The sequence below is a fragment of the Odocoileus virginianus genome, chromosome 33, assembly GCF_023699985.2.
Source record: "Odocoileus virginianus isolate 20LAN1187 ecotype Illinois chromosome 33, Ovbor_1.2, whole genome shotgun sequence".
NCBI lineage: Eukaryota > Metazoa > Chordata > Mammalia > Artiodactyla > Cervidae > Odocoileus > Odocoileus virginianus.
The window spans coordinates 39,137,986-39,164,298 of NC_069706.1; the positions used below are offsets into that span (position 1 = coordinate 39,137,986).

The window sequence follows — 26,313 nt, forward strand, 5'->3', positions numbered from 1 at the left end:
CAGGCCGGGTCTGCAGACGCTGGGGCTGCGGAGTCTGAGGGCAGCGTGTCTGATCACGTGAGATCTCCCCCTACACCTGAGGCTGCCCTGGGCTGGCCACCCAAGTTCCTGGGCCTCTCAGGACGTGCAAGTTGCTATTCTGAGCCCAAGTTCCCGTCCCATGATAGTTGGCTTGGGGGGTGGTCTGTCCATACCTACCCAACACGAGTGCCAGCGAGCCCCCAGAGCCAGCTTCCATGAACCTGCATCTTGGGCACCACTTCCAGCCAAGACCAGGACCCCTAGGTTGCCCCAAAGAGCATCTTTATTCACAGCAAAGGACGTCACCATAGCAACACACGTCAATTCCCTGAGAACGTTTCCCTTATCGTTCACTTTCCTAGCTGTGTCTTGCAGAAAGAAAAACAGAACGCAAAACACACCTCACTGGTCAGGTGCGCCGAGCTGGGCTGGGAGGAGACAGGTTCTGTGAAGGAGGTGGGCAGGGAGAGACCAGATATCATGACACATAAATACACAGAGTGTCAGACATTTCCATCAGCTTTAACAGCAAAGACTATCCCAAGTTTGGCTTCTGCTTTTTCTGATCCACAGAAAAGATAACACCTTCCCCAAGCCCCTGAAAACACAGACAAAAACACCCTACTTTTTTACCCACCCCCTTTCAAGAAACAGTCACAGTAAAAAACACTGTCACAATATTTACAGACACACCCACTATGGGCGACTTTCTCTCTACTTTGGAGAGGAGTTAAAATGCTCAGCTGACTCCCCGTCACAAAGGGAAGCTGGCTGAGAGGGCAGGGGAGACCCCTGCCCGGGATGCTTCACCCAGCGGCAAGGTCGCTGGGGCTGCTGTCGCTCAGAGCCGTGGTACCCAGGCCGGAGCTCAGCGCAAGGGGGCTCAGGGCACTCCCCCAAACCCAGCTTCCTCGCGCTGAACACAAGGAGCTGTCCTGGAGGCTCTGAGCGGGGAGCCAGGGTCCCGGGGGGGCAGGTGCCCACGGCCATGGGCCTTCACTCAGCAGGATGGAAAGGCGCCCGCATGTCCCTGCAGAGCAGCCCCTGGGCCCCATGCTGCCCAGAGACCCCGAAAGGGCAACAGAACTGCCCTCAGAGTGACCTCCAACACACAAATCCTTCCGGGGTGGAACACGGACAGACAGACGGACAGACAGGCGGGACTTTGCCTGCCCCTTGGCAGAGCAGAGCTGCCCAGCAGTCTGCTCCAGGGATGGGCTCACAGCACACACACAGGCGCAGCCCCGGGGCGGCCTCGAAGGCCCAGGCCGGGGCGGCATGACAGGGGTCCTCGGGCCCTTTGGATACCAGGGGCGCCCGGGAACGGGGTTTCAGCCACGGCCGCTAGAAGATGGCAATGCGGGGACACCAGGGCGTGTCCGGGTACAGATGGCAGTGGATGGAGCGGAACCTGTGGGGACAGAGCGGGGGCTCGTCCGTGCGGGCTGGGGGCCCTGCTCCACCCGAGCAGACGCCTTGGGGGCGCTCCAGCTCTGCCCAAGCTGCAGCAGACCCCAGGTACCTCCGTGAGCCCGCCCCCTCTAGGCCTCCCTTTCCTCACCTCGAAGGGTCAGCCTCCACCGAGAAGGGCCCCTTGATGTGGACGGCGTTCCGCTTGTTTTCAAACATGCCGTAGCTCAGGGTCACCTGCAGGGAGACGGAAAGGGTGATGCTGGGGGGTGCGGTGCCAAGGCGACCCTACCCGGCTCTGCCCAAGGCGGCACGTGTGCAGCTCCGCACGAGGGGACAGCCTGGCCTCCTGCCCACCTCTGGCCGAGAAGCCAGGTCCTCGTTGCACCCCCTGCTCTGCAGCCCCGGGAGTAGGGCCCAAGGGAGCTTCAGCTGCTGCGGCGGTCTCGCCAGCTACAGCGAGGGAGTGTTTGCAGATACAGGGAAGACCCGAAAGGCTCAGAGTAGGAGTCCCGCTGAAGACACAGGCAGGACGGACAGACCACGGGACTGCTGCTGGGGAGATCTGGGTGGTGGCAACCAACAGCCAGGCCTTTGGTGACCTAGTCAAAGCCGTGGTCCCTCCGCGGCCCCATCCCTCTCCCCCTTCCCACTTCCTTCCGCCCTCCTCTCCCAGACGCTCTCCTCCAGGTCCGCATCGCTTGCACACACACCTGCTCGTGGAGCTCGGAGGCAGGCACCTGCTGCAGGTTCTCCAGGTGGGAGTGGAAGAGCCCGCAGCGCACCAGGGGCACGCCCAGCAGCGCCTCCACGATGTAGCCGATGGTGCAGTCGTCCGGCAGCCGGATCCGCTCGGCCGTGCTCATGAAGTGGCCTCCGCTGCAGGAGGGAAGGGCGGGGGGCCGCAGTGAGCCGAGGGGGCAGCCGGGTGGGGCCCCAGTGGGCAGCGTGCGGCTCGACCGGCCGGGCTCCAGCAGGAGGTGGACGCGCCCCGCGGGGCCGCTCCCAGCCTCCCTGAGCCCCGGGACAGCCCCCTCCTCTGTACAAGCCTGAGGACTCCCCTGCGCGTGGTGGGGCGGTGGGGGGGTTACCAGATGCAGGAAGGGGTCCTGACCCCCCTGGTGGCTGGCGGGCGGTGGTGGGGAGGACTCACCCTGCCGGAGGACGTGAGGTTTGGGGACACTGGTGCTGGGAAGATGAGCCGCGCCAGGCCGGCCGTGAGGGGACCCTGGGAGATCAGAGGCAGCCTCACCTGCGCCCCAGGGCACTCACCTGGCCCAGGGGCTCATCTTCAGGGCCAGCCCTCGGCTGATGCAGAAGCCAGCCCCGCCGGTGGCAAACCAGAAATGGACAGGACGCTGTGGGGAGCAGGGGGCGGGGGGACGTGGTGAGACTCCCAGACCCCTGGTGCCGGGCCGCGGGGCACTCCCAGCCTCCTCCCCGAGCGGCAGTGCAGGCTGGCGTGGGGGGGGGGGGGGGACACTCACCACCTTGTTTTCGCTGACCCGCTCCGTGGCCTGGATGGGCCTGTCCAGGCTGGGCTTGCCCAGGTAGATGTCCTGCGTGTGCGGGTAGCTGCCCAGCAGCCTCAGCAGGGCGCGCACGTTCACATAATTATCGTCATCCACGTGGCAGAACCACCTGGGGTGGGAAGGCAGGGCCGTCACCGGGGGCATCGTGCGGGTGGGACTGCCAGGGCCGGAGCCCCACCAGGGGACGCTCCCAGGGCCCCGCCAGAGGCCGGCACTCACTTCCTCCCCGACTCGATGAAGCGGTCATACTCCACGGCCATCTTGCAAGATAGCGCCTGGCGGCTGTGGGCGGCGGAGCAGTTCGTGTTGACCACATGGCCTGCGGACAAGGGGAGGGGCTGTGAGTGGGTCCGAGGCGGTTCAGAGAGGGCGGCCTGGCCTGGGGTCACACAGCAGGCCCGGGAAAAGCAGAGCAAGAAAGCGGGGGGAGGTGGCATTCTGTCCCGGGGCGCCCTGGGTTCAAGAAGTGCCTGCAGTGGCCACCCCACTCAAGCCCTCCCCCTGAGCCGGACCCCGGCCTGCAGACCCCACCCCCCAGCGCCACCTCGCAGGGCGCCCCGCCCCGCCCCGCCCCCGCCCATTCAGGCTGCTTTTTCCCAGCACCAGCCACCTGTTGCCTCCACATCAGCTCAAAGGGCCCAGGAGCTGAAAGGGCTTCATTTGCATGAGAATTGGGGGGTGGGTGAGTGGTGGGGCGGGGCGCTGGGCAAACCCGTTGAGTAAACTGCCCTCCCAGGCCTTCGGCCCCGGCGACCTCTCCCGAGGGGCACATTTCCCCCCGGCAGGGCCCCCCTCGCCTCCCCGCACCCAGGGCTCACCGGTGCGCCTGGCCAGCGCCTCGTCTTCCCCGTCCGTGAAAATGAACGTCTGCAGGGAGAAACGCGGCCTTGAACGGGCAGCTCGGGGGCCACCCCGGCCACCGCGGGGCCCAGGGCTGGGACCCCTCGTGCCCACGCCGCACCTTGGAGCTTCCGTTTCCACCACCCCATGCAGAGCAGAGGGCCTACCCTGAGTGCAAGTGGGCTGGGGGCTCGGGAAGGACCCCCACCCCACCCCCGCCCACGGCGACAGCTGCGCCCAAGGTCGCCGGGCAGCAGCTGCGGCGGCACGAGCCAGGTGCGGCGCCCCGCCCCCCGCCAGGTAACCGCGCGCGGCCCGCCCTGGGCACCTGGCGAGCACACACCCTTATTGACAGAGTGCCCGGCCTGCGGGAGGGGCAGGGCACAGGCGGAGGGGGTCGGCTTCGGGAAGCCAAATCTCAATCAGTCGGGGACAAAGGCCTCCGCTGGGCGGCTGCCAGGCACTGGCGGACAAAGGGCCCGCAGGGAGGGTGAGTCACCGGCATTGTCCGCCAGCTTTGTCCCGGGCCGCGTTAAGCGGGAGTGGCCGGACGGCCCATTACCATACAGCTGGCCTGGTTAACTGGGCCAGGCTGGGTACGAGGTCTGGCGGGGCAGGGGTGTGGCCACAGCCCCGTGGTCCCGCAGGCTGCACCCTCAGGACGGGCCCCTAGCACCGCCGGCCGCGCGGCCAGCCCACCGAGGCGGTTGCCTTCCCGGAGCCAAAGCAGCCCCCAGGGTTTTCCGGAGGCGCTGACAAGTCTGTGGGGCTGGGCCGGGAAACCGCACGGGCTCACGGCTCCGCACAAGGGTCAGCGGCCACGGCTTGGGCTCGCAGACAGGCCTCGCTCGAGGCCATGTCGAAGCTCCAGCTATGCCAGCCTGGGTCCTCCACCCTGCCAGGATCGCTCTACGGAAGGGGGGAGGGGCCAGGAGCTGCCGGCGCCCGCCTGGGCCCGTCGGCACACGGGGAGGAATGTTCCTTCCTCTGCCGCCCGCCCAGCGCGTGCCGCCCAGCGCACCCAGGAGTGCCGAGTGCAGAGCCCGGCCTGGCGGAGGGTGTTGTGAGCGCAGGCAGCAGGAGACACCCCCCCCACCACCACCTCCGTGGCCTCCGGGCCCCGGTTTCCTCCTGGGGACAAATGGGCACGAGGGAGGCGCCAGCGTGTGCAGGCCTGATGCAATGTGTATTCGGGAGCTGGGGGACACACCTGGGGTGCCCACCCTCGCCTGGTAGCCCCGGCTCCCGGTCCAGCCTGAGCCCAGACCCGGGCACACGCTCAGGTGAGGCCGCCAGCTGGGTGGGCCTGGGAGGCACTGAGGGAGGGAGGGTGGACGGGCCCCTCCCGCCCGCTGCACGCACGGTGCCCTCCTCCCCAGCAGACACCCCAGGGCGCCCGCACGCACGGACTCGCATCCAGCCCCCCGCCTGCTCTCCAGCATCTTGGCCCAGGAATGCCGTGGGAGGCCGAGGCCGGCCCGTGCAGACGCGCCGTTGCCGCCACTGGATTAAAAGGAAAATGCTTTCTTAATGAGATCAAGCGAGGCCTGTTCTCCCGCCCTTCGCTGGTGCCCTAAAAGCCCAGCCCAAGGCTACAGAGATTAAAGTCACCTTTGTTCAGAGAGGCGCGCTCGGAGGCGTGGGGCTGTGGGGGTGTGAGGGTGCCGGGCCTCCTGTCTCGCCACATCAGAGCAGTCAGGAGAGGAGGGGACGGGCCTCGCCCGCGGCTCCGAGCCTCAGTTTCCGCCCTCTGTGCAATGGGCGTAACCAGAGCTCGCGCCCGGAGCAGAGCACCCAGCTCCTTCTCTTCTTCCAGCTCCCGCACGGCCGGGGAGGAGGGCACCGTCCCTTCTCGAGTATACAGGCGGGGAAACAGAGGCCCACAGAGAGGCGGGCCCCGGCCTGCGGGCATGCCCCGGGACAGAGGTGCTGCTGGTCCCCGCCAGCCGTGCCCCCGCGGACCCCTCCCCACTTCCCTGAGGCGGCAGGGCTGGGGGAGGAAGAGCCGGGCGGCAGGGCGGCAGGGCTGGCGGAGGGCGGGCGGGGGGACCCCCACAGGAAGCGGCATTGTTCCTGGAGCTGCGATTCAAAGAAACACAGGATGCCAAGCTCTCCCCCCGACAATTGTGGCCGCTGTGGTGGCAGCCGCCGCAGCCTGGCCCACGCCTGGGAGGGACGGGGGAGCAAAGTGCGGGCCGAGGGCCCAGCCCCTCACCCTGGACCTGTCATCACGTGGCCCCTGCTGACCACCCCGCCCGAGCCTCTCCAAAGGCTGGAAGTCTCTTGCACGCCCTGCAGGTTGTGTTCAAGATGCCCAGTTGCCCTTTCAGAGCATTTCCTACTCTCCGTCTAGCTCAAATGGCACCTCCTCCAGGAAGTCCCTCCCTCTCCAACCCGGGTCAGATGCCCCCCTTGCAGCTCACACAGCCTCTGTGGGTTTCCCCCACCACAGCTCTGACTTCCGGGAGTCTCCCCCATCACACCGGGTCTGAAGCACCCTGCACAGACAGGGTTGGGAGGGGAGGTCTCTCTGTTGGAACAGTTTCAAGGACCCCTCACCCACAGGACACCATGAGAGGGATTCTTGCTAGACGGGACACACAAACTGACTGTTGGGAGTCAGATTCGGCTTCTCCCGGGTGTGGTCAGCTAGTGAGAAGGGAACCTTCAGTGGGGAAGGTGACCTCCCTGCCTCTCCAGGTTTTGGCCGTCCTCTTTCACAACCCGGACCAGAGGCCAGTGCCTTCCTTATTTCAGAAGTGAGCAGACTGAGAGCCACAGAGGCCCTTGGTCATGCCCAGGGTCACCTAGCTTGGCCGGAACTGCTCCCCGAGAACCCCCTGACCATATCCCCTCTGCTGGAGGAAGTCCTCAGAGTCCGATGAGAGGTGCTTAGGGCTGGTGGCAGCCCAGAGGGGGCTGAGCACTGCCAAAGGTCACAGAGCAGGCAGGCAGAGTCCTGGGGGTGGTGCCTGGCTCGGGGACGGCGCCCCGCAAGTGCTGTCACTGGGGGGGGGCCGCAGGCCGTCATCGCCAGGCAACCTGAGTGGCCAGCACGCCGGCGGCGGTTCCCATGGAGCACATAGCTGCACACAAGAGGCCGGACGCCTTTCTCCACTGGAGAAAGGGGCTTTGTTACCTTGCCCGAGCGGCCGGCGTGAGAGCCGCCCGGCGCTGGGAATCCTAACGGCCCAGCAGCCAAACAAAACCCGCAGCCCCCGCCGCCCCCTCCTGCCAGCCTGCTGAGCCCCTGGGAAAGGGACGCCGTGTTCCCAGGAGGCTGCCGTGGGGCTCCCAGGGCCCCCTCCCCACGCTGGGACCAGGAGGACCCTGCTCCCCTGGCCCTCATCGTGACCTCGTCGGAGCCCTGCCCCTGAACAGGGCTCAGCCAGGCCAGGAGGCCCCCCAGGCCTCGAGGGTTTCAACAAGGAGGAAGAGAGGCAGGGTCTTCTCTGAGCCCCCAGCCCGGTCAAGGGTCCTTCACCCTCAGCCCAAATGCTCAGACAGTCCCTGGTATCTCCCAGTTCAGGGAATTCCCCCACCCCCTCCCCAGCAGCGCTCACACTCTGCCCCCATCCTGCCCCAACCCAACCATCCAGCTGCAGCCTGGAGGGAGACTTTTCAAAGTGGGGTGTGTCTTTATTATGTGTGTGGAGGAAGTCAGTACTCAACTAGGATGTGCTAAGCTCTAGGTCCCAGGCTCCAGAGACTTCTGCACTGTGGAGCAAGGGCCCCAGAACACACCCCGAGACCCAGGGCATGCTCTCTCGTTCTTCTTCGGAGATGGACCCCCCCAGGGCCCCCACCAACACCCACTCCCAACTTCAACAGCGACTTGTCCCCCCGTCTCATTGCAAAGGCTGGGATGGGGGACAGGTCTGGCCCTGTGCCCAGGGATCCTAACCCTTCCCTCCACTTCTCAGGAAAGAGTCTTCCTCCCGGGTAAGGGTGTGAGCCCAGGGAGGATGCACCACGCGGAATCCGCCTTGGAAAGGCTTGGGGACAATAATTCCCAGCTGATGAGTTCCAGGGTTTGAAGGCAAGAAGCACCGCCGGGCGCCAACGCCAGGCACCGGTGGCTGGCGAAGGCTCAGTGCAGGCCGCTGACCGCGGTGTTTGGGGAATGAGTCCCACCCTGCACTTCCACATCGGGCAAACTGGGCTGGAAGGACATGAACCGGCATCCCTACGCCCGATATTCCCGGTGGCGGTACAGACAGGCAGCCTGGCGCCCACTGGTTGCTGCCACCAGCTGGACAAGCGGGCACCTCCTCCCCTGCCCACTTGCCCAGCCTGCGGGGGCTCACCATCTCCTCGTGGCGCGAGATCCACGTCTCCAGAAGCAAGTCGAGACGCGCGCGATGAAACTTTTTGGTGGTCTTCACCGCGATGAAGACGTCGCGCGGCGCCAGGTGCTCGACCGGGGGCCGCGGACGGCCGTCGGCGGGACGGGGGACGCCCCCGGGCGGTGGGCCCGCGTCTCTGCGAGAGCGGGTGAGTAGGCTGAAGTACTCGGACAGACTGTGCACCTCGCGGACGGGCGCCCCGGGCGCCGCCGCCGCCGTCTCCAGCCCGGGTGCCCTGGCCGCCCCCGAGGGCCCCGCCAGGCTGCGCAGCGCGCGCCTACCGCGCTCAGCGGGCACCGGGGGCGGCGGCGGGTCGGCCGTGAGCACCAACAGACAGGCAAGCAGCGCGCCCGCCAGCGCCAGCAGCAGGCGGCGGCCGCAGCGCTTGAGCATGGTGGGGTGGCGGCAGCGCGGAGCGCCCGGCCCCTCTCACCCGCGCCGAGGCTCCGGGGTCCCGCCGCACGTCCAACGGCGGCCCGCCCGCGGCCCGAGCTCTTAAACCGCCCCGGCCTGGCTCTGCCCCTGAGGCGTGGCTTCGCGCGAGGCCCCGCCTTCGGCGCGAGCTCACTGGCTCCCGGGTCCCCAGGGGCGGGGCCTCGCGCGTCGCCCCTGACGCCCGGCAGCGCCCACGTGGGACCGCGGCGGGGGTCTGGGAACCCAGGAGCCGGCGCCCTGCGCTCTCGCCCCCGGTCCGCACGTGCACGCCCCGCCCCGTCCCGCCCGGATCGCCCCACGCGGGCAGCCGGGGGCGCGGGGACTTGGGCCCGCCCCGCCCCGGTGGCCCTGAAGGGGAAAAACCCAGGCCGGTCAGCGCGGGGCCGGAGCTCCACGTCTGGCCTACGGAGGGGCGTGCCCTCAGCGCTCTGACTGCGATTCCGGGACAGGGACTCTGGGCTCAGACGTCCCGCGGGGGACGTCCGTCCTTCCCCGCTGGGCACTTCCCCTCCCCGAGCCGGCTTCCTCCGCTAGGGCTGGCGCAGGCCGGTTCACAGGATTGGTGGACCTCAGCGCTCCGTCCAGAGCAGCCCTTATTAATAAAACCGAGGAAGGGCTTAGCCAGCTGAGCCACAGGTAGGGACACGAGGTTCCAGCGGGAAAACACCTAACCAGATTACATCCCTAGACCCGAGCGAATTCCCGCCTCTCGTCCCAACGTCGAGGCGGGGGAGAGGGTGGGTGCCCCGAAATCCGAGGCCGAGGCCGCGCCTCCCCGCGCGGGATGAAAGGCCGCCTTCTGTCCCATTTGGTCCGTCTGCGCTCGGGCCAGATACGGGTGGCCCAGCTGTGCCCCCGCTCCGCCTCCCAGGCACACGGCGGGTCCCACCCCCGGCCCTTCCCACGGGCTGGGCCGGCCCACCGCACGAGCAGCGGAGGCAGGAATGCGCGCCCGCAGCCCGCGTTGAGGGTGAGGGGCGGGGAAGTGGCCAAGGGCTCCCCGTGGCGAAATCAGAGTCTGAGCCCCCAGCCCGCAGCGTCTTCCGGAAGCGCAGCCAGGGGCGGCGCTCCGCTTGGCTGCGCCTCCTCACCCTCCCTCCCCAGTCCCTCACATCCCCTCCTAAGGAGGGGGCACCTCGGCTACACTGGTCCCCCTCTTAGCTCTGGCTCTGCCCACTGGTCCATTTTCTTCGCAACCTCTACGCCTGCTCCAAAGCACCCTTCGTAGTCCTGCTCCCTCCTCTGAATGTCACCTGCAGAGATGAGGGCCTGGAACACAGAAAGCGCTCTATAAAGATGTATTGTGTAGGGAGTTCCCTGGTGGTCCAGTGGCTAGGACACAGAGCTCCCAATGCAGAGGGCCACAGGTTCCCTCCCTGGTCAGGGAACTAGATCTCACTTGCTGCAACTAAGACCCAGTGCAACTAAAAAAAAAAAAAAAGATTTATTGTGTAGATGTCTGGCCCGGTTCAGCGATTCTCACCTGGCCCATTTGTTCTTAGGGCCCTGGGGCCCTATCCCCTGTGATGGGGTGCAGTGGGGGATGGGAGTTCCCAGGCCTCTTCCTGTATCCACCCCCAAGGTAATTAGCAGGCGCCACCCCAGGCAGGCAGATGCCTGAGCAGATGGTGCTGGCTGTGCCCAAGTGACAAGACTCCCATGGAGTCACCTCCTGCCATAAACTCCTCCCCACTGATGGGAGCCAGCCTGGGAGCCAGCCTGGGAGCCTCTCCTCGGCTGCAGAGGTGGGAGTGGGCAGGGGTCAGCCAAGCCCCAGCACAGCTCCAGTCCTGTCTGAAGGGTCTCTGTGCCCACTTTTCCTCGCCCCACCACCACTGCTATCCCAGGTCTGGGCTAGGTTGATAGGGAGCCTCCCCCACAGCCTTTGTCTCTCCCCTGGACCTCTTGAGCCGCCTCCATGCGGGTCCTCCTGCCAGCCTACCTGCTGTATTGATTCTCCACTCAGAACCACACAGCTCTAATCATGCACGCAGGTCCAAACCTTTGATGGTTCCCCATGGCCTCTGGGGGCTTCCCAAGTGGTGGTAGTGGTAAAGAAGTCACCTGCCAATTCAGGAGACATCAAAGATGCAGGTTCTTCCCAGGTCGGGAAGATCCCCTGGAGGAGGAAATGGCCACCCGCTCCAGTATTGTTGCCTGGGAAATCCCATGGACAGAGGAGCCTGGCAAGCTGTGGTCCATAGGGTCACAAAGAGTCGGGACACAGCTGAAGCGGCTTAGCGCACATGCATGCATGGCCTCTTTTCAGTTCAATTGCTGGCCCAGTGTCCACCTCCCTCCCACCGAGGTCCCAGCTCCATTTCGTGCCTTGCCTGCAATGCCTCCCAGTTCTCTAACAGCCCCAAACCGTCACGCCCCGAAGTCTCCGCACGAGCGGTCGGGGCACCTGGGGTCCTTCGTCGGCATCCGTATTAAGCAGCACCACTCGGTGCTGAGGGTCCTGCAAGGGGGCGGAGGGAGGGCCAGCCATGCCACCCATGCTCCTGCCTGGCCCTGATGAGGTCCTCTGTGGCCCCGCCCCAGGGGTGGGACCCCCTGCTCTGCACCCGGAGCATCTCTGCTTGCTCCCACCTGCGCTCTTGGCCTCCATAGTCCTGGCTGCTGAGGTTTCCGCCCACCAGGCAGCGGGAGCGATGTGCCCATTGTACAGAAAGCAAGTGGAGGCTCAAGAAGCTCTGCTGCATTGTGCTCGGGGAGTAAGGAGCAGGAGCAACTGGACGGGGTCAGAGGCCGGCAGGGGCTTTTCTGCACCTCTCTGCGGCCGGGCTTGGCAGGAGTGGGGGGACCTGGGTGTGACTGCCTTTCTGGGAACAGCAGGACAAAGCTCTGTGGCATTCTTGTGGGGGCCGTGGGCTTTGGCAAGAGTGATTCGATCTCTTTGCTGTCAGGAGAATGGAATTTCGTGGTGACTCCTTGAGGTCTGAAAACTGGAGGGGGTGGCTGCCCTAGCTGTCCCTGCCCCCCTACCCCAGGCTGGCTCCAGCCAGAGGCTCTCCCCTCCCCTGCCCTCACCCTAGACCCAAAGGCTCCCTCCAGGGACCCACTGGGCCAAACAGCTCTGAGGGAGTGGGGGGGGGGTGTGATAGAGGAGGTGCTGGGCCCAGGGCAGGAAGTGGGGAGCCAGGGAGTGGGTGGGGAGGGCTGACCTGGTCGTCAGGAAGCCCCTGGTGCCTTAGGGCCCTTGGGAAAGGGGAGAGGGAGCGGCTGTCCCAGGACCCTCCCCAGGCTCAGGCATGTGGACACAGCCCAGAGGCTGGGGGCTTCTGGAGCCAGACTAACTGCTTTCCAACCCCAGAGGGGCCACTTCTCAGCTTTTTTTTTTTTTTTTCATTTCTCAGCTTTTTGACCTTGACCTGGGACCTCCTCTGAGCCTCGGTTTCCCCACCTGTAACACGAGGATGACGCTATCATCTGTCGTATAAGGGGCTGATGGGTAGTGGGTCAGAACGCCGGTGGCCTGGCCCTCTCGCCCAGGCACTTGGGCCTGGTGCCACTTGGGTGTCTGACCCCTGCTCAGCACGGCCCCTGCTCCAGCCCACGCGGGGCTCCTGGGCAGCCATTGGGTGACCCAATGGCTCGAGACCTGTCCGTGAGGCTGGGTGGAGAGGTGGCCGAGGACAGGGGACCCGCATGAGCAGTCCTCCTCTGCCTCTCCGTCAAGCTCGGAGGACGTGCTGTCTACCCTTCTGAGCTCAGGCCCCCTTTCCCGGTCGGGGCTCAGCCTGGGCCCCCTGCAAACGGAGTCAGTCCCAGAGGGCCCTAGAAACCCCTTCCCCGCTGGCCCCGGAGCCTTGGGCTAGCCTCCCTGAGTGGCTGTTTCCTGGGAAGATCCCGGAGACATAATGGGTGAGCCATTAACTGGATGGCTCATGAGGAAGTCATCCATGGCAGTCCTGCTCGGAGTCCGGGAACAGCCCAGAGAGGGGCGGGAGGCGCTGACCACCCCTGTACTCCTGGGGGGCTCACGCGCCCCCTCTGACACCGACATGCGAGAGCCAGTCCTCAAGGGGGAGCTTGGGCAGCGTGGGCACCTGGGTGCCAGGAAGCCTGTGGGCTTCCTGAGAGCGGAGAGTGGCATGGCCACGGTGGCCCCAGGAGGCCCCCACCCAGAAGCTTCTGGACAGAGTCTGTGCTGGCAGGAGGCTCCGGGGCAGGAGGGCGGGGGCGCAGCCGGCAGCTGCTTCCCGCTTCTGCTGTTGGGGTGGCGCTGCCCCCGTGAGAAGGACAGCCCACAGCTGCGGAGAAGCCCCCAGCCTGGCCCTGCCCGCCCGGGACCCCTCACCCCCAGCCCCGCAGGGTGTGGTCTCGGGCCGGTTTCCTTCTCTCTGTGGGCCTCAGGGGTTTTCCTCGACGCTGCTTCGGGGATGTAGCTGGTGCCCGCCCTCCCCCACTGCCCCCCACCCCGTCCCGCCAACCCTGGGCTGGCGAGGGGCTGGTACTCTGCAAGTGTGAAATGCCAGTGTGTGCCGGCCGCCTGGCTCCTCAACCTGAACCCTGGGGCCTGGCGTAATCAGAGCAGCCAGGCTGACTTGGCCCGGGTGGCTGAACAAGGCCCCGAGGCGACTGGATGGACGGATGGACGGATGGACGGATGGACACGTGCATGCACGGTTGTCCAGAGACTCGGGAGAGCCCGCCTTCCTCTGCAGCACCCACCCCCACTCAGGGGAACATGGGTCTCAGGGTAAGGAGGTCAGCAGGGCTGCCCACGGAACGCTGAGCCGGCCCCGGGGATGGGACCTCCGGGCAGGTGGACACCCACAACGACCCCTGCCCTTCCCAGCGAGCTGCCCGGGGGAGGCCTGGAAGGTCCCACTCAGAACGTTGGTCACAGGTGGGACACGGGGTCCACGGAGGGGAAAGGGCTGTCCTCGCCCCCACAGGGAGGTCGGGCCGTCCCACACTTGGGAGTGGGGTTCGTGCCCGTGGTGAGGGCAGCAGGCCCAGAGCCCGCAGCTGCGCTTCTTCCTGACGGCCATGCCGGGGCTGGCCGGGGCTAATCTGATTTGCAGCCCGCAGTGGCAGAGCCCTACCGCCACTTCCCACTGCTGACGTCCTGCGGGGGCCAGACGCCCGCCAGGGAGACACCAGAGCCGCTCTGCCCCGGCCGGCCTTTGTCTGGCCAAGAATGGCTGGCTTGTGCTGGGCAGGGGTGGGCCGCGGCTGTGACGCTGCCCGCCGAGCTCCAGGCGCGCCCCAGTCCTGACCCTGTGGCCGTGCAGTGGGACCAGACCCCAGGCTGGGGGAGCAGGGGCGGCGGCCGCGTGGAGGTAGCTGGGGGCTGTCTTGGCTCCAAGCGAACCTGCTTCCTGCCCTGTGTGGTCCTGAGCTTGTCTCTGTCTCCCTGCTCTCAGGACCCTCCTCGGTAACGGGAGAGAGTGTTATCTTCCATCCTGCTCTCTGGATTCGGGGCAGGGGGAGGTGGCATCCTTCGATATTCCAGGCTGCCTGGAAGAGGGGGCGGCTCCGTGCCTAGGCGTGGCAGTCACACCCACAGGGGGATGAGCCGCCACCACGGTTCCCATCTGTCCACCTGTCTGTCTGTCCGTCCGGCTGTCCATTCACCCCCAAGGACACCCCTGGGCCTTTGCTCCATTCCAATCTGATCTGGCTCCAGGGCAGGGAGCAGGTGACCGAGACGCCACCCCTGGGCCCGGGGAGCTCACAGTCTCATGGGGAGGAGCCTGCTGGCATCCAGCTGTTCCCCAGATGGATGGTGGTAGGGGCTGGAAGTTCTGTCAGGTCCAAGGGTGCCGGCGGCCTGGGCGAGGGAGAATCCACGTCGTGCCGGGGCTGGGGTACAAGGCTTCAGAGGAGGCTTCCAGGAGAGGATGGTGACCTTCACCCTGCGAGGCTTCCCAGGTGGCACTCAGGGTAAAGAACCCACCTACCGAGGCAGGCGACAGAAGAGACACGGGTTCGATCCCTGGGTCAGGAAGATCCCTTGGAGGAGGACATGGCAACTCACTCCAGTACTCTTGCCTGGAGAATCCCATGGACAGAGGAGCCTGGTGGGCTACAGGCCATGGGGTCACAGAGAGCCAGACACGACTGGGCACACACACCACTCTGCAGCTGACGTCTGGGGAAGGAAGCAGGGCCGGGCCGCCTGGGGGGATGGAGAGAGTGTGTTTAGATGGGGCGTGGGGAGAGGAGCGGTGGAAGATGGGCCTGCAGGAGCCTCAGCTTCAGGCCCGGAGGCCCTGGGGAGCCACAGGGCTTGTGAGCAAGACGGACGTGGTCCCAGGTGGCTTTACCAAAGGAGGGGAAGCAACTGCGCTTCAGCCGAGACACAGGAGGCGAGGCTGTGCCCCCGCTTGTCTGTCCACCCTCGGGCCTCGCGTCCTTGTGGTCAGAGAAGAAGGGGGCTGGGAGGGCGCGGGGGCCGCCTGGGCCTCGGTGCGCCCTCCTCCCTTCCTCGGCGGCTGCGGAGGGTTTTCGGAAGAGGGCAGGGCCACGTTGCTTGGAGGTGGGTGGACCCTGGTGGGAAGGGGTGGGGGGACAGGACAGAGCCTGGGCCAGGCCAGCGTCGGAGGGAGGCCTGGGCCTCTGATCTCTGCCTGCCCTCTGCAGTCCCGGTTTCGTTGTCTGTGCACTCTCTGCAGGGCTTGCCCCCCTCCCCGTCCTCGTCCTCGCCCGATGCTCATCTTGGCCCCCTGCAGACGTCTGCTTGTCACACCTCTGCGGTCTGCGAGTGGATCTAGTCGGTGGAAGCCAGGCATGTTGCTCAGTGTCCTGCTACATACCAGACGGGCCCCAAACAACAGAAAACTCCCCACCCACGATACCAGGAGGCTGAGGGGAAATCACCAGTGAAATGACAGGTCTGTCTCCAGGCCTGGGCCTCATGGGGCCCCCAGGGGTGGCCCTCCGGCCAGGCCTGGGCTCACAGCAGGTGGGCGTGTGCCTGGCATCGGGGCCTCCAGCAGCGGCTTGCTCCCTGTTTCCTGCAGGAGGTCACCTGAGGGCAGAGGATGCTGCAGGCAGGGTGGTGGGGAAGGCGGAAGGATTACACAGGGGACTTCCGTTGAAGGCCGCAGCGGGGGTCAGTGGGGGCTGGGGCGAGGGCTGGGGTGTGGTGTGGGGGCTTGACTAGGGGTCGGGGGCTCCTTCCCGGCCTGCTGCCCCCCCCCCACTCCCTGCCTCCAGGTGGTTCCAGCCTCAGGACAGGCCAGAGTAGGGAGGTGGCAGGGAGGGGCCTCCTTGCAAGCTGTTTGCTCAGCCGAGGTTTAATCTACAAAACAGGAAGGCTCGTATTGACAGAAGCAGCAGACGGAACTGCCGATGCGCCTGCCAGGTTAAGCTCCTGGGGCCCCGCTCCCGCCCCCATGGGCTGCTCACAGACCCTGCTCTCAAATGCAAGGGCGGGCGACCACCTCCCCCCCCCAGCCTCTGGACTGCACCGCGTGATGCCTGCCAGGCCTTGAACTGAGGGCCCCTCACTACACTCTGCCAACTGCAGGGGGGAGTGGAGCCGGCGGGGTGGGGGTGTGCAGGAAAGTGGGGGGACTGCGTGGCTGCAGGCTCACAGGCTTAGTAGGGCGTGTCTCCCAGTCTCATTTTCAAATGAGGAAGCTGAGGCTCAGAGAGGGAAGTGAGCTGACCTGCGTCACACAGTGGTGGTGGGGGGTCTGCCCCAGTGCCCCCCACTCCGGTTCCAGAACGCACTTGGGTGCGGGGCTGTCCACCACCACCGCCTGACCAGCAGGGCCGCAGGGCCCCTTCAAGGCCCAGGGTGACCTGTCTGAGGGCCCCTCCCTGCTGCGCCCGGGGAGGAAGGCTGCAGTGACCGCCCACTGCGCCCGGGGAGGAAGGCTGCAGTGACCATGAACGTTGGCCAAGCAACCACAGCTGACTCAGAAAGCGCCCTGCAGCCAGAGGAAGCTGGGAAGGGGCAAGCCCGCCGGGCGCCCACGAGTCAGCTCCGGGATCATTCTGGAGGATCACTTCCCCTGACAGCGATGTCAGCCCTGCTGAGGCCTGGGGCCCCTGTCTCCTCGCAGGCGGGGCCCCGGCTGAAGCCCGCCCTGGGGACCACGTTGTGGCGCCCCCGCACCCCTCTGGCCCACAGTTTCCCTGGCCACCTGCGGTGGGAGGCGGTCACAGGTCCAGGCCGGTTCCAAGACCAAGGTGCCTGAGTCCCCGCCGGGAGCTGGAGCGGAATGAGGCGCTGGCCGCGTGGTCTTAGAGGCCCTGACCCTACAAGTGGTGCTCTGGTCCAGCGCCTTCCTTGGCTCCCGCCTCACCACCCTCTCGGGGGGCTGGCGTCCCCCCCACCCCACCGCGTCCTCCGCCTGCTCCCTGCACACCCCGAGTCCAGCAGACAATGCTCCCGCCCTCCCGACCAGTGCCTCTGCCTGAGCCTACACCCAGGCCGCCCGCCCCAGCCCATAGCGTGGCCCCCGGGTCACCCCTCCAGGTGGGGGGAGGGAGGGTCCCCAGCCTTGGGGACTGTCTGCCCTCCGCCCAGCGTGGGGGTCCCGGGCAGGTAGGCTCTCTCTTCTCAGCTGTCCTCCAGACTTGAAGGCTGCCCTCCAGTCGTGGCACTCTGAGTGCGCACCCCCCCATCCCGCCCCTGCCTGCCACTGTGTCACTCTATCCCAGCAGCCCGGCAGGGTGGGGGGACCCGGGGGGACAGTGTCCCCCTTTGAGGCGAGGGCGGCAGTGGATCAGCTGTCCTGGGCGGGGCCGTCTGCTGGCTCAGGGCAGGGGCCGCGGCTTTGCCGTCTTCAATAGCCCGAGATTAGGTTCCGTCCCCGGGGGGGCCGCCCGGCTGTGTGGTCATTGTGACAGCGTGGGAACTGCAGCATCCCGGCCAGACAGGGGTGCGCCTCCCTGCCCACGGGAGCCCCGGGCTGGGGCTGACGGGGCTTCCGCCAGGGATGGGGCCCAGGCTGGCACGTGTACGCAAGCACACACAGACCTGCGTCGACGTGGGGTCTCGGGAAGGCTCGCCCCGCGGGTGGGCTGTGTCTGCACTGGGTCCTGAGGACCCTGCCGGGCGTCTCGCCGGCCACCCCCGGCCGTGCTGGGGAAAGGGTGCTCCTTCTTTGCAGCCATTCTGGTGCGCAGAGTGCGATGGCGGGGTCTCAGTCGCTTGTCCTTGGTCAGCGCGCGACCCGCCCCCAGGGGCACGGCGGCCCCTCCCAGCCCTCCCGAGGCTTTCTGCAGCCTCTGCTGGCCTGAGGTCCTCCCCCGGCCCCTGCCCTGACTGCAGGGCTCATCCTGGGCTGACTGGTCTTGGGTCAGTCCCTGCTGGAGGAGAGGAGGGAGCAGGCCGCCGCAGGCCGACGGCTTCGGGCGCCACCGCGGGGCCTGAAGACTCGAATCTCATCCAGGGATGGGCAGGCTGTTGTGGGGGTGAGTGAGACGCCTCAGCTGCCCGAACACCCCCCGCCGCGTCCCCATCGCCCTTCCCCAGCTCGGTCCTCGGGCCCTGACACTCGGGCCGTGCGCACAGTTTGGCAGACGGAGCCCAGCTGAACTCCTCAGAGCACACACACGCTTGTGTCTGTGAGTGTGTGCAGATGCGTGCCTGCCCTCACAAACGTGCAGGGGAGCCCGTGTGCCCTGGCTGGGGGGAGGGGCCACGGTGGCTCCGACTCTGCACGTGCCGGCCGGCCAGCGTGTGGCTGAGTGCAGAGGACACGTGTGTCCACGTGCACGCATGCCCAGGGCCGGCCCCTGCAGCTCGAGCCGCCTCCTTCCCCCTGGCGCAGCTGCAGACTCGGGAAGGAGGGGCAGGGCGGGCCGGCCTCGACCTTGCTCCCCAGAGAGGTGGCCAGGCCAAGGGGGGAGGCCGGGGCCAGGCCAGCGAGCCGGCGGGGGCCGGGGTGTGCTGTGGTCTGCGCCACGTGCTTCCTGTCCGGCCAGTGGCAGAGACTTTGGACGGAAGGTTGGCCCGATCAGGAAGGCGCTGCCTGGAGAAGTGGGGCTCCCGGAGGCTGAGTCAGCTTCCCCCGGAGTTCATGCGAAGCCTCTGCCTCTTCCTCCTCCAGGAGGCTCCTCGACCGCTGCTATCCCCGGGCTGGCCCCAGAGGCAGGGCTAGTCAAGCGGGAGCATCCCGCCTCTGCCCGTGGGCCCAAACGCGGCACCTCAGGGCCAGCTGGTGCTGCCAGGCCCTCTCGACGTCCCTCAGCACCTCCCGGCTGAACCGCTGCCTGGGGACCCCAGCAGACATGCCCCCCAAGTTCTCACTGCCCTAAGAAGTGGCTGGAGACCCCGAGGTGGGCAGGACTTGCTTAGTGACCCACAGCCAGCTCTGGAAGGACGCAGCTGGGCCCTCCCAGCTCAGGACACTTATGACTGTGGCATCGATGGCTGACCCCAGGTCATCTTCCAGTGCACCTGAGCCAACGGCTGAAAACCCCCGTCGGGGAGCAGGGATCAGTGAGCAGCAGCCCCTCGTGTCCAGGGAAGGTGCAATCCTCCAGGCCCCTGTCCCCTGCCCCCTGCCCTCCTGGCTTCTGGGAGATAAGCCTTTTCAGACGCCCACCCCCGCTTCCCCTGTATTAGCATCCTCGGGCTGCTGTAAGCAATGACCATGAACTTGGCTTAAAACAACAGGTATTTATTGTCTTCCAGTTCTGGAGGCCAGGAGTCTGAGATCAAGTTGTGGGCAGGGGTGGTCGGGTTCCTCTGGAGGCTTAGAGGGGCATCTGCTCCCAGGCCTCTTGCCCAGCTTCCAGGGAGTGCTCACGGCCCTCGGCATTCCCGGGCGAGTGGGAGCATCGCTCCGACCTCCGCATCCGTCATCACGTCTCCCCTGCATGTTTCTGTGTTCTCTGCTCCTCTTCTCAGGGTGCTTCTCACTGGATTTAGGATCCACCAGATCCAGGCTCATTTCCCATGCTGGCAAGGTGATGCTCAAAATCCTTTAAGCTAGGCTTCCGCAGTATGTGCCCTGAGAACTTGCAGATGAGCAAGCTGGGTTTCAAAGAGGCAGAGGAACCAGAGATCAAATTGCCAACATTCTTTGGATCATAGAGAAAGCAAGGCAGTTACAGAAAAATATCTACTTCTGCTTCGTTGATTATGCTAAGGCTTTTGACTGTGTGGATCGCAACATACTGTGGAAAATTCTTAAAGAGATGGTAGTCCCACACCACTTGACATGTCTCCTGAGAAACCTGTATGCAGGTCAAGAAGCAACAGTTAAGGCAGACATGGAACAACCGGCTCCAGGTTGGGAAAGGAGCAGGGCAGGCTGTATAACGCTGCCCTGCTTACTTAACTTCTGTGCAGAGTACATTGGGTGAAATGCCAGGCTGGATGGATCACTAGCTGAAATCAAGATTGTCAGGAGAAATATCAACGACCTCAGATATGCAGATGATTCCACTCTAATGCCAGAAAGTGAAGAGGAACTAAAGAGCCTCTTGATGAGGGTGTAAGATGAGAATGAAAAGGCTGGCTTGAAACTCAGCATTCAAAAAACGAAGATCGTGGCATCCAGTCCCATCACTTCATGGCAAAGAGAAGGGGAAAAATTTTAAGTAATGACAGATTTTACTTTTTGGGCTCCAAAATTACTATGGACAGCGACTGCAACCATGAAATTAAAAGAGGCTTGCTTCTTGGAAGGAAAGCTATGACAAACCTAGACAGCATATTCAAAAGCAGAGACATCACTTTGCTGACAAAGCCTGTATAGTCCGTTCTATGATTTTTCCAGTAGTCATGTACAGATGTAAGAGCTGGACCATAAAGAAGGCTGAGCGCCAAAGAATGGTTGCTTTTGAATTGTGGTGCTGGAGAAGACTCTTGAGAGTCCCCTGGACTGCAAGATCAAACCAGCCAGTGCTAAAGGAAATTAACCCTAAAGTTCATCGGAAGGGCTTATGCTGAAGCTGAAGCTCCAATACCTTAGTCACCAGATGAGCTGACTCATTGGAAAAGATCCTGTGCTGGGAAAGATTGAAGGTGAAAGGAGAGGGAGGCAGAGGATGAGATGGTTGGATAGCATTATTGACGCAATGGATGTGAGTTTGAGCAGACGCAGGGAGAGAGTGGAGGACAGAGGAGCCTGGCCTGCTGAAGTCCATGGGGTTGCTAAGAGTGAGATACAGCTCAGCAACTGAAAAACAACAGATCCAGGCTGACCCCCATCCTAAGGTCCTTCACTTAATTACGTCTGCAAAGACTCTTTCTGCAAATAAGATCCCCTCCACAAGTTCTGGGGGTTAAGAGTTGGACTTACCTTTTTGGGGGAGGCCATCATTCAACCAGGGTCTCCCAGGGGGTGCAGTGGTTAAGAATCCATCTGCCTGCCAATGCAAGAGGTACAAGAGATGCGGGTTCACTCCCTGGGTTGGGACGATCCCCTGGAGAAGGAAATGGCAACTCACTCCAGTGTTCTTGCCTGGAGAATCCCATGGACAGAGGAGCCTGGCGGGCTCTGATCCGTGGGGTCACAAAGAGTCAGACATGGCTGGGCACACACACACCCCCCCCACACACCATCCAACCCTTAAATGCCGAGGGTCTGGGAGGCTGCGTTGCCCCTCACTGCCCGCCAGAGGCCCTTCGCTTCATCACTGCAGCCTGGGGCCGTGGAAGGCACCCTTGACGTGCGTGAGTCAGGAGGGGCAGGGAGCCCAGCTGGTGGGAGTGGGGGCAGCGGCTTGGAGAGCAGGCAGCTCCAGGCCTGCCCCCGGGAATGTGGACGGCATGGGTGGACAGACAGGTGCTGCACCCCTGCGCCCGTGGCTGGTCCTGGGGGCCCCGGGCCCCGCCCCACGTAAGGACAGAGGGCACACGTCGATGGGCCGGCACCCCCTCAACGGCCGGCACTCTGCAGGGGCCTCCCACTAGCAGGCCATGGGCATGAGCCTCAGGTCTGGGCATGAGCGCCGGGCAAGTGGCCACCAGGCCCAGGGCCAGTGAGGCCCAGAGCTCACCCCCCGCGATTACCCCACCAGCGGAAGGCGCCTTCCGCCTGGAGTCACAGTGCCAGACACTGGCTCCACTTCTCCGAGGCTCCTTTTTCAACAAGCAGAAGGCTTGGCTCCAAGCTCACCAGCCGGGCCTGAGACCGGGCCTGAGGGCTCCCACGCTGAGGGTGGCCTCCTCGGCCCTGGCTCGCAGAGCTGGGAGCTCCACCACATCTTCTGTGAGCCCTGCTGCGGGCTCGGCCTGCCAAGTGTAGCATGGGGCGAGACTCCTACACGTCTGCGTGGCTTCCAGGGATCCCGGAAGCAAGGGACAGTGTCCCTGGCCACAGATACACAAACTGAGGCCAGGAGGGGCCTGGCCTGGTCTCTCTGCCCGTCAGAAGTGGGTTGAAGCCCCAGCTGGCCCACCACCTGCTGACCTGCCTCCTCCCAGGCCCTCTGGGGGCAACCGGTGGGAACAGGCTGTGTCTCAGCCTCCCAGCCCCGGGCGGCCGCCCCCTGGGAGGCCTGGCCAGCGGGCTCAGGTGTCCCGCACGGCCGGTTCCCCTGCCTCGTCTCATCCTCGCCTCTGTGGAGCCAGAGGGCGGGTCAGTCCCCAGGGGCGGCAGCGCGGAAGGCAGGCGGGCGGGGTGGCCGTCTGGCCTCGGGGGTGGGGCTGGGGGGGCCTGGGCAGGCTCCGATGCCATCTTCCAAGCCCCCCCGAGGCTGGGCCGTCCAGGTGTGTCCACGGGGACCTCCCTCACTGCCCCTTCCCACGACCCGTGTGCCGCACCCCCGCCGGGGTGTGGTCCTCACTAGCCGCCGGCTCTGCTGCCCCAGCCTGCCCCGGTCGGGGGCGCGGGGCCCATCTGGGGCCCACCGGCTCAGGCGAGTGGCTGCCAGCGGCAGACGGCCAGATGGAGCCTGGGAGCCTTCCCGGGTGAGGGGCCTGTACTCCCCGGCCGCCTGGTCCTTCTGGGGGGGGTCATGGTCATGACCTCGTTTTATAGGAACTGAAAGGCGGCCCCACATGTGGGGGTCCCGGCACGAGGGCCGTCCGAGCCTGTGGCCAGGACACCCCGCCTGCCACTTCCTGCTCCTGACTGTCCGGCCTGGCCCTGGGTCTGACCAGAGAGACATCATCTTGAGCCAGGCAGTTGGGAAAGCTGAGGTTGAGGGCTGGGCCGGATGGTCACTCTGCTTGTCTGCCTCTCAGAGCCACACTCCTGGTCTTGAAATCTTGGTTCTGCGGATCGTGCATTAGCTGGGTGACCTCAGGCGAGTCAGAACCTGTCTGTGCTTTGGTCTCTTCACCTGTGAAATGGGAGCCGTTAGGAGACCTACGTCAAAGGGTGCAGTGAGGATCACGTGAGCTGACCCCGCAGGCCTGGTGTGTGGTGAGGGCAGCAGCAGGCGGTGTCCTGGCCCCGTCGCCGTGGCATCCTCAGGCCCCCCCGCTGCAGCGTGACCTCCAGAGCCCGATCTTGCCTTGGTCACTGCAGAATCACTGGGCTCAGGCCAGAGTTGATGCCCGGAGAATGCCTTTTTATATGTGACATTTACTTTTGGCTGTGCTGGGTCTTCGTTGCTGCACAGGCTTTGGTCCAGTTGCGGCGAGCGGGGGCTATCCTTCGTGGCGGGGTGCGGCTTCCCATTGCGGTGGCCTCTCTTGTCGCAGAGCACGGGCCCCAGGGCGCGCAGGCTTCGGGAGTCGTGGCCCGTGAGCTCAGCGGTCGTGGCTCCCAGGCTCTAGAGCGCAGGCTCAGTAGTTGTGGTTCACGGGCTTAGTTGCTCCGTGGCACGTGGGAGCCTCACGGGTCAGGGATGGAACCCGTGTCTTCTGCTCTTTACCACTGAGCCACCAGAGAAGCCGGGTCAGGGAAGGTCTTTAAACACGGAGCTGAGGCATGAACCCAAGTCAGCCTCACTCCGGGGGCCTCCCCTGCTCTCTGTTTCTCTGGGGAGACCCCGTCTCCCGAGCCTGAGCCCCTCACGGGCTTTCTTGGAGCCCTGCTCGGCGGTGCTATTATCCACGTGCTGCAGTGGAGACTGGGGCTGAGGAGGCAGCCCGCCCCATCCAGGGCACCCCAGTTTGGTTGGTGCTAAGGAGCTGCTGGGTGGTCCGCGCTGGGGGGGGCTGGGCCGGGGTTAGGGGGATGGAGAGAAGCCGAGCTGGGGGTGGGGGCCCTCGGCCCCTGCAGGCTCGAAGCTGGGCGGGTGCCCAGGTGGCTGGGCCTGCCGAGACTCGCCGACCAGCGCCGCTGCAGACCTCAGGCACCCACACAGCGGCAGATCTGGGTGCCCCCTCCAGGGGCCTGCGACCCCCTCCCTGAGCGCCAGCGCAGCCACAGTCAAGGGCTGCTGCTCTGCCAGCTCCACCCAGGGCTGGACTTGGTGGGGGGCAGGGGGCCCCCCAGAGGCTAGTGTTTGCCCCCCACGGCTGAGCCTGCCCGCAGGCAACCCACACAGCGCCTGCCGGACGTCATCCGCCCGGGAGTCCTGTGGACAGTCCCGGTCCTCGCGTCCTCTCCGGGTGCAGTGACGGTGCTGACCCTCACAACCTGTCTGCCTACGGCCCGGGGAAGGAGCGAAGACAGGAAGGCGGGGGAGGGGCGGCCTTGGCCTGCGGCTTGGTGATGGCAGCTGCAAAGCTAGGTCTTCCTCGGTTCCCCGGGGAGCCCCGGAATCCGGCTCCCGCCTACACACGGCAGAGAGAGGCCCCCTCCCCACCCCTCCTCCTCTCAGGGCCCCTGACACCCCCTCCCGCCTCTGGGGGACAGGACGTTTTCCCCTCTGCCGTCCCCGTGGGACGAGGAAGCTGAGGCTGGCCGGGTTGTGGGCCAGAGTTTCTGTGGGCCCTGGGCCAGCTCAGGGCCCTTCCTCACTGAACCCCTTGGCGGGCCGTCCCTCTGAGCTTCACCCTCTCTCACCACTGCCACCTTCCCGGGGCCCGGCCAGCTGGCACCTCACCTGCATCTTTGCACGGCTGTCCCCTCCCCCAGGGTGGCCAGGCCTCCTTGGTGGCTGCCTCCGGCCAGGCGGGGCAGCAGGAATCTATCTGGGTAGCCAGCCTCCTAGTCACTCCCATGGCCCCTGGGGGCCGAGAGCCATGGGGGGCTGGAGTGGGCGGAGGGTCCAAGCCTGGGTCACACGCTTCTCACTCAGGACTGGGCAGAGCTGTCTGGTCTCACGAGGCCCCTCAGTGAGAAGCCTGGGCTGTCACCCCTCGCCACCTAGGGAGAGGCCCAGGATTGGAAATCAGGCGCTGCCTCCCTGCTGCAGGCTCTAGCCCTTTCCACCTAAGATTCAGTGTTCTCAGCTGTGAAACGGAGTGGGGTCCTGTTCTTCCTGCCTCACATGATTCCTGAGAGGTTGAGAAAGCAGCGGAGGCCAAGGGTGAGCATCAGCAGGTGCCCGAAAGGGTGAGGAGAGACAGGCCAGTTTCAAGGGAGGGTGCTCATGGCTTATCAGGCCTGAATCCTTCTAACAGTCGCTCATCCATGGCCCCCAGCCAGGGAGCAGCCACCACGCACCCTAAGACAGGAGCCCCCGGCAAGGTTCCCATCAAGCTGAGCTCCCCTGACATCTGAGCTGGAACCCAGAACTGGAAGCACGTTCTCCCAACTGCACCACCCCAGTGGTGAGCTCCCCATCGCTGGAGGCATGCAAGCAGAAGCTAGGCAGGAGAGGCGCCGTGGGGAGCCAGGCGTGGGTCTGGCGTCCAGGCTAATCGAATCCTGGGGATTCCAGACTGCAGGATTCTTTCCCTGGGGACAGGATGCAACAGGAAGCGGTGTGTGGAAAGACTGCACCCAGGAGGCAAATGGGACAGTGAAGACCTTCTGGTGTAAATTCAGAGCAGCCCAGACCTGGGACCTCATCCACCTCTCGATGAGAGCGCCCCATCCCTTCACGCAGGGCGCCCGCTGCCTGCCAGGAGCCAGGCACACGCTTGGGGCTGGGGCCCCGTGCTCGTGGGTCTGGCATCCAGGGGAGAAGGACTACACGGAGCTCTGCAGGGCGTGTGGGAAGGGACAAGGTTACAGGAAGAGCAGAACCAGTGCTGGAGTTGGGAGGGCAGGGCCTGTGGCCTCACGGGGACGGTGACATTCAAGTGAAGACTCAGATCGGGCGGGGCACAGGGTGCATCTGAGACATCTGCGGAGAAAACTTGCAGACAGAAAACAGACAGAGGGCAGGCGCAGGCCTGGCGCCTCCCAGGCGCAGCGCGGAGGCCAGGCTCACTGCGCGGGACTGCGGGAGAAGGCGGTCCCGTGCACAGCTATGAGCACGTGGGTGAGGGGGTGGAGAGCAGAGGACAGAGCCCGGGGTGGGCCTGGAGACCCTCCACTCCCAGGACAGGAGCTGACCACCGGGCCAAGGCTCCCCTTCCCGCCACTGAGGCTCCCAGAGGAGGAGGGCGGGGACTCAGGGACAATGCCAGGGACAAAGGGCCAGGGGGGGCTTGGGGGCTGGATTTACGGCCTGCTCTGACCCCGGCAGAGAAACCAGCCTTGTTGGGCATCCCTGAGTCACCAGCGACCAGCCTGGGGGTGGGACGGCCAGGATGAAAGGCCCAGGGAAAGGATTAGCCGTGGCCCAAGAGGCCACGCAGGCGCCATAGCAACCGCAAGGCCACAGAGCCCCAGAGAATGGGGCTTGTGTTAACACCCCACACAGCCTCCCCCATGGGGCTGGGGGCTTGTTAACCAGCTTACCAGGCGGCCCGGCCCAGCCCATTGACATGGAAATGCAGGCCTGCCATCAGTCAGCCCTGAAAAGGCCTGCCGGACCCTGAAAGGCGGCAGCCAGGGAGCAGGGGGCCCTCAGCGGGC

At 65.3% G+C, this 26,313-nt stretch overlaps 1 protein-coding gene across 1 annotated transcript; it reads right to left on the reverse strand.

Moving 5' to 3' along the window:
- Positions 1 to 286: 286 nt before the first annotated feature.
- Positions 287 to 8,635, reverse strand: LFNG (LFNG O-fucosylpeptide 3-beta-N-acetylglucosaminyltransferase). Its single transcript, XM_020892610.2, has 8 exons — positions 8,111 to 8,635; positions 3,782 to 3,830; positions 3,183 to 3,282; positions 2,919 to 3,072; positions 2,704 to 2,789; positions 2,145 to 2,310; positions 1,583 to 1,668; positions 287 to 1,432 (listed from the first exon to the last, which is right to left on the reverse strand). The coding sequence occupies exons 1-8, from the start codon at positions 8,540 to 8,542 to the stop codon at positions 1,366 to 1,368; spliced, it is 1,140 nt and encodes a 379-aa protein (XP_020748269.1). The 5' UTR covers positions 8,543 to 8,635; the 3' UTR covers positions 287 to 1,365.
- Positions 8,636 to 26,313: the final 17,678 nt, after the last annotated feature.

Excerpts from the sequence above, each read along its gene's own strand:
- LFNG (XM_020892610.2), bottom strand. The coding sequence starts at position 8,542 with ATGCTCAAGCGCTGCGGCCGCCGCCTGCTGCTGGCGCTGGCGGGCGCG. Across the intron at positions 3,283-3,781 it reads GGCGCTGGCCAGGCGCACCG|GCCATGTGGTCAACACGAAC; the intron begins GTGAGCCCTGGG and ends CCTTGTCCGCAG. Across the intron at positions 2,311-2,703 it reads AAGATGAGCCCCTGGGCCAG|CGGAGGCCACTTCATGAGCA; the intron begins GTGAGTGCCCTG and ends TCCCTCCTGCAG.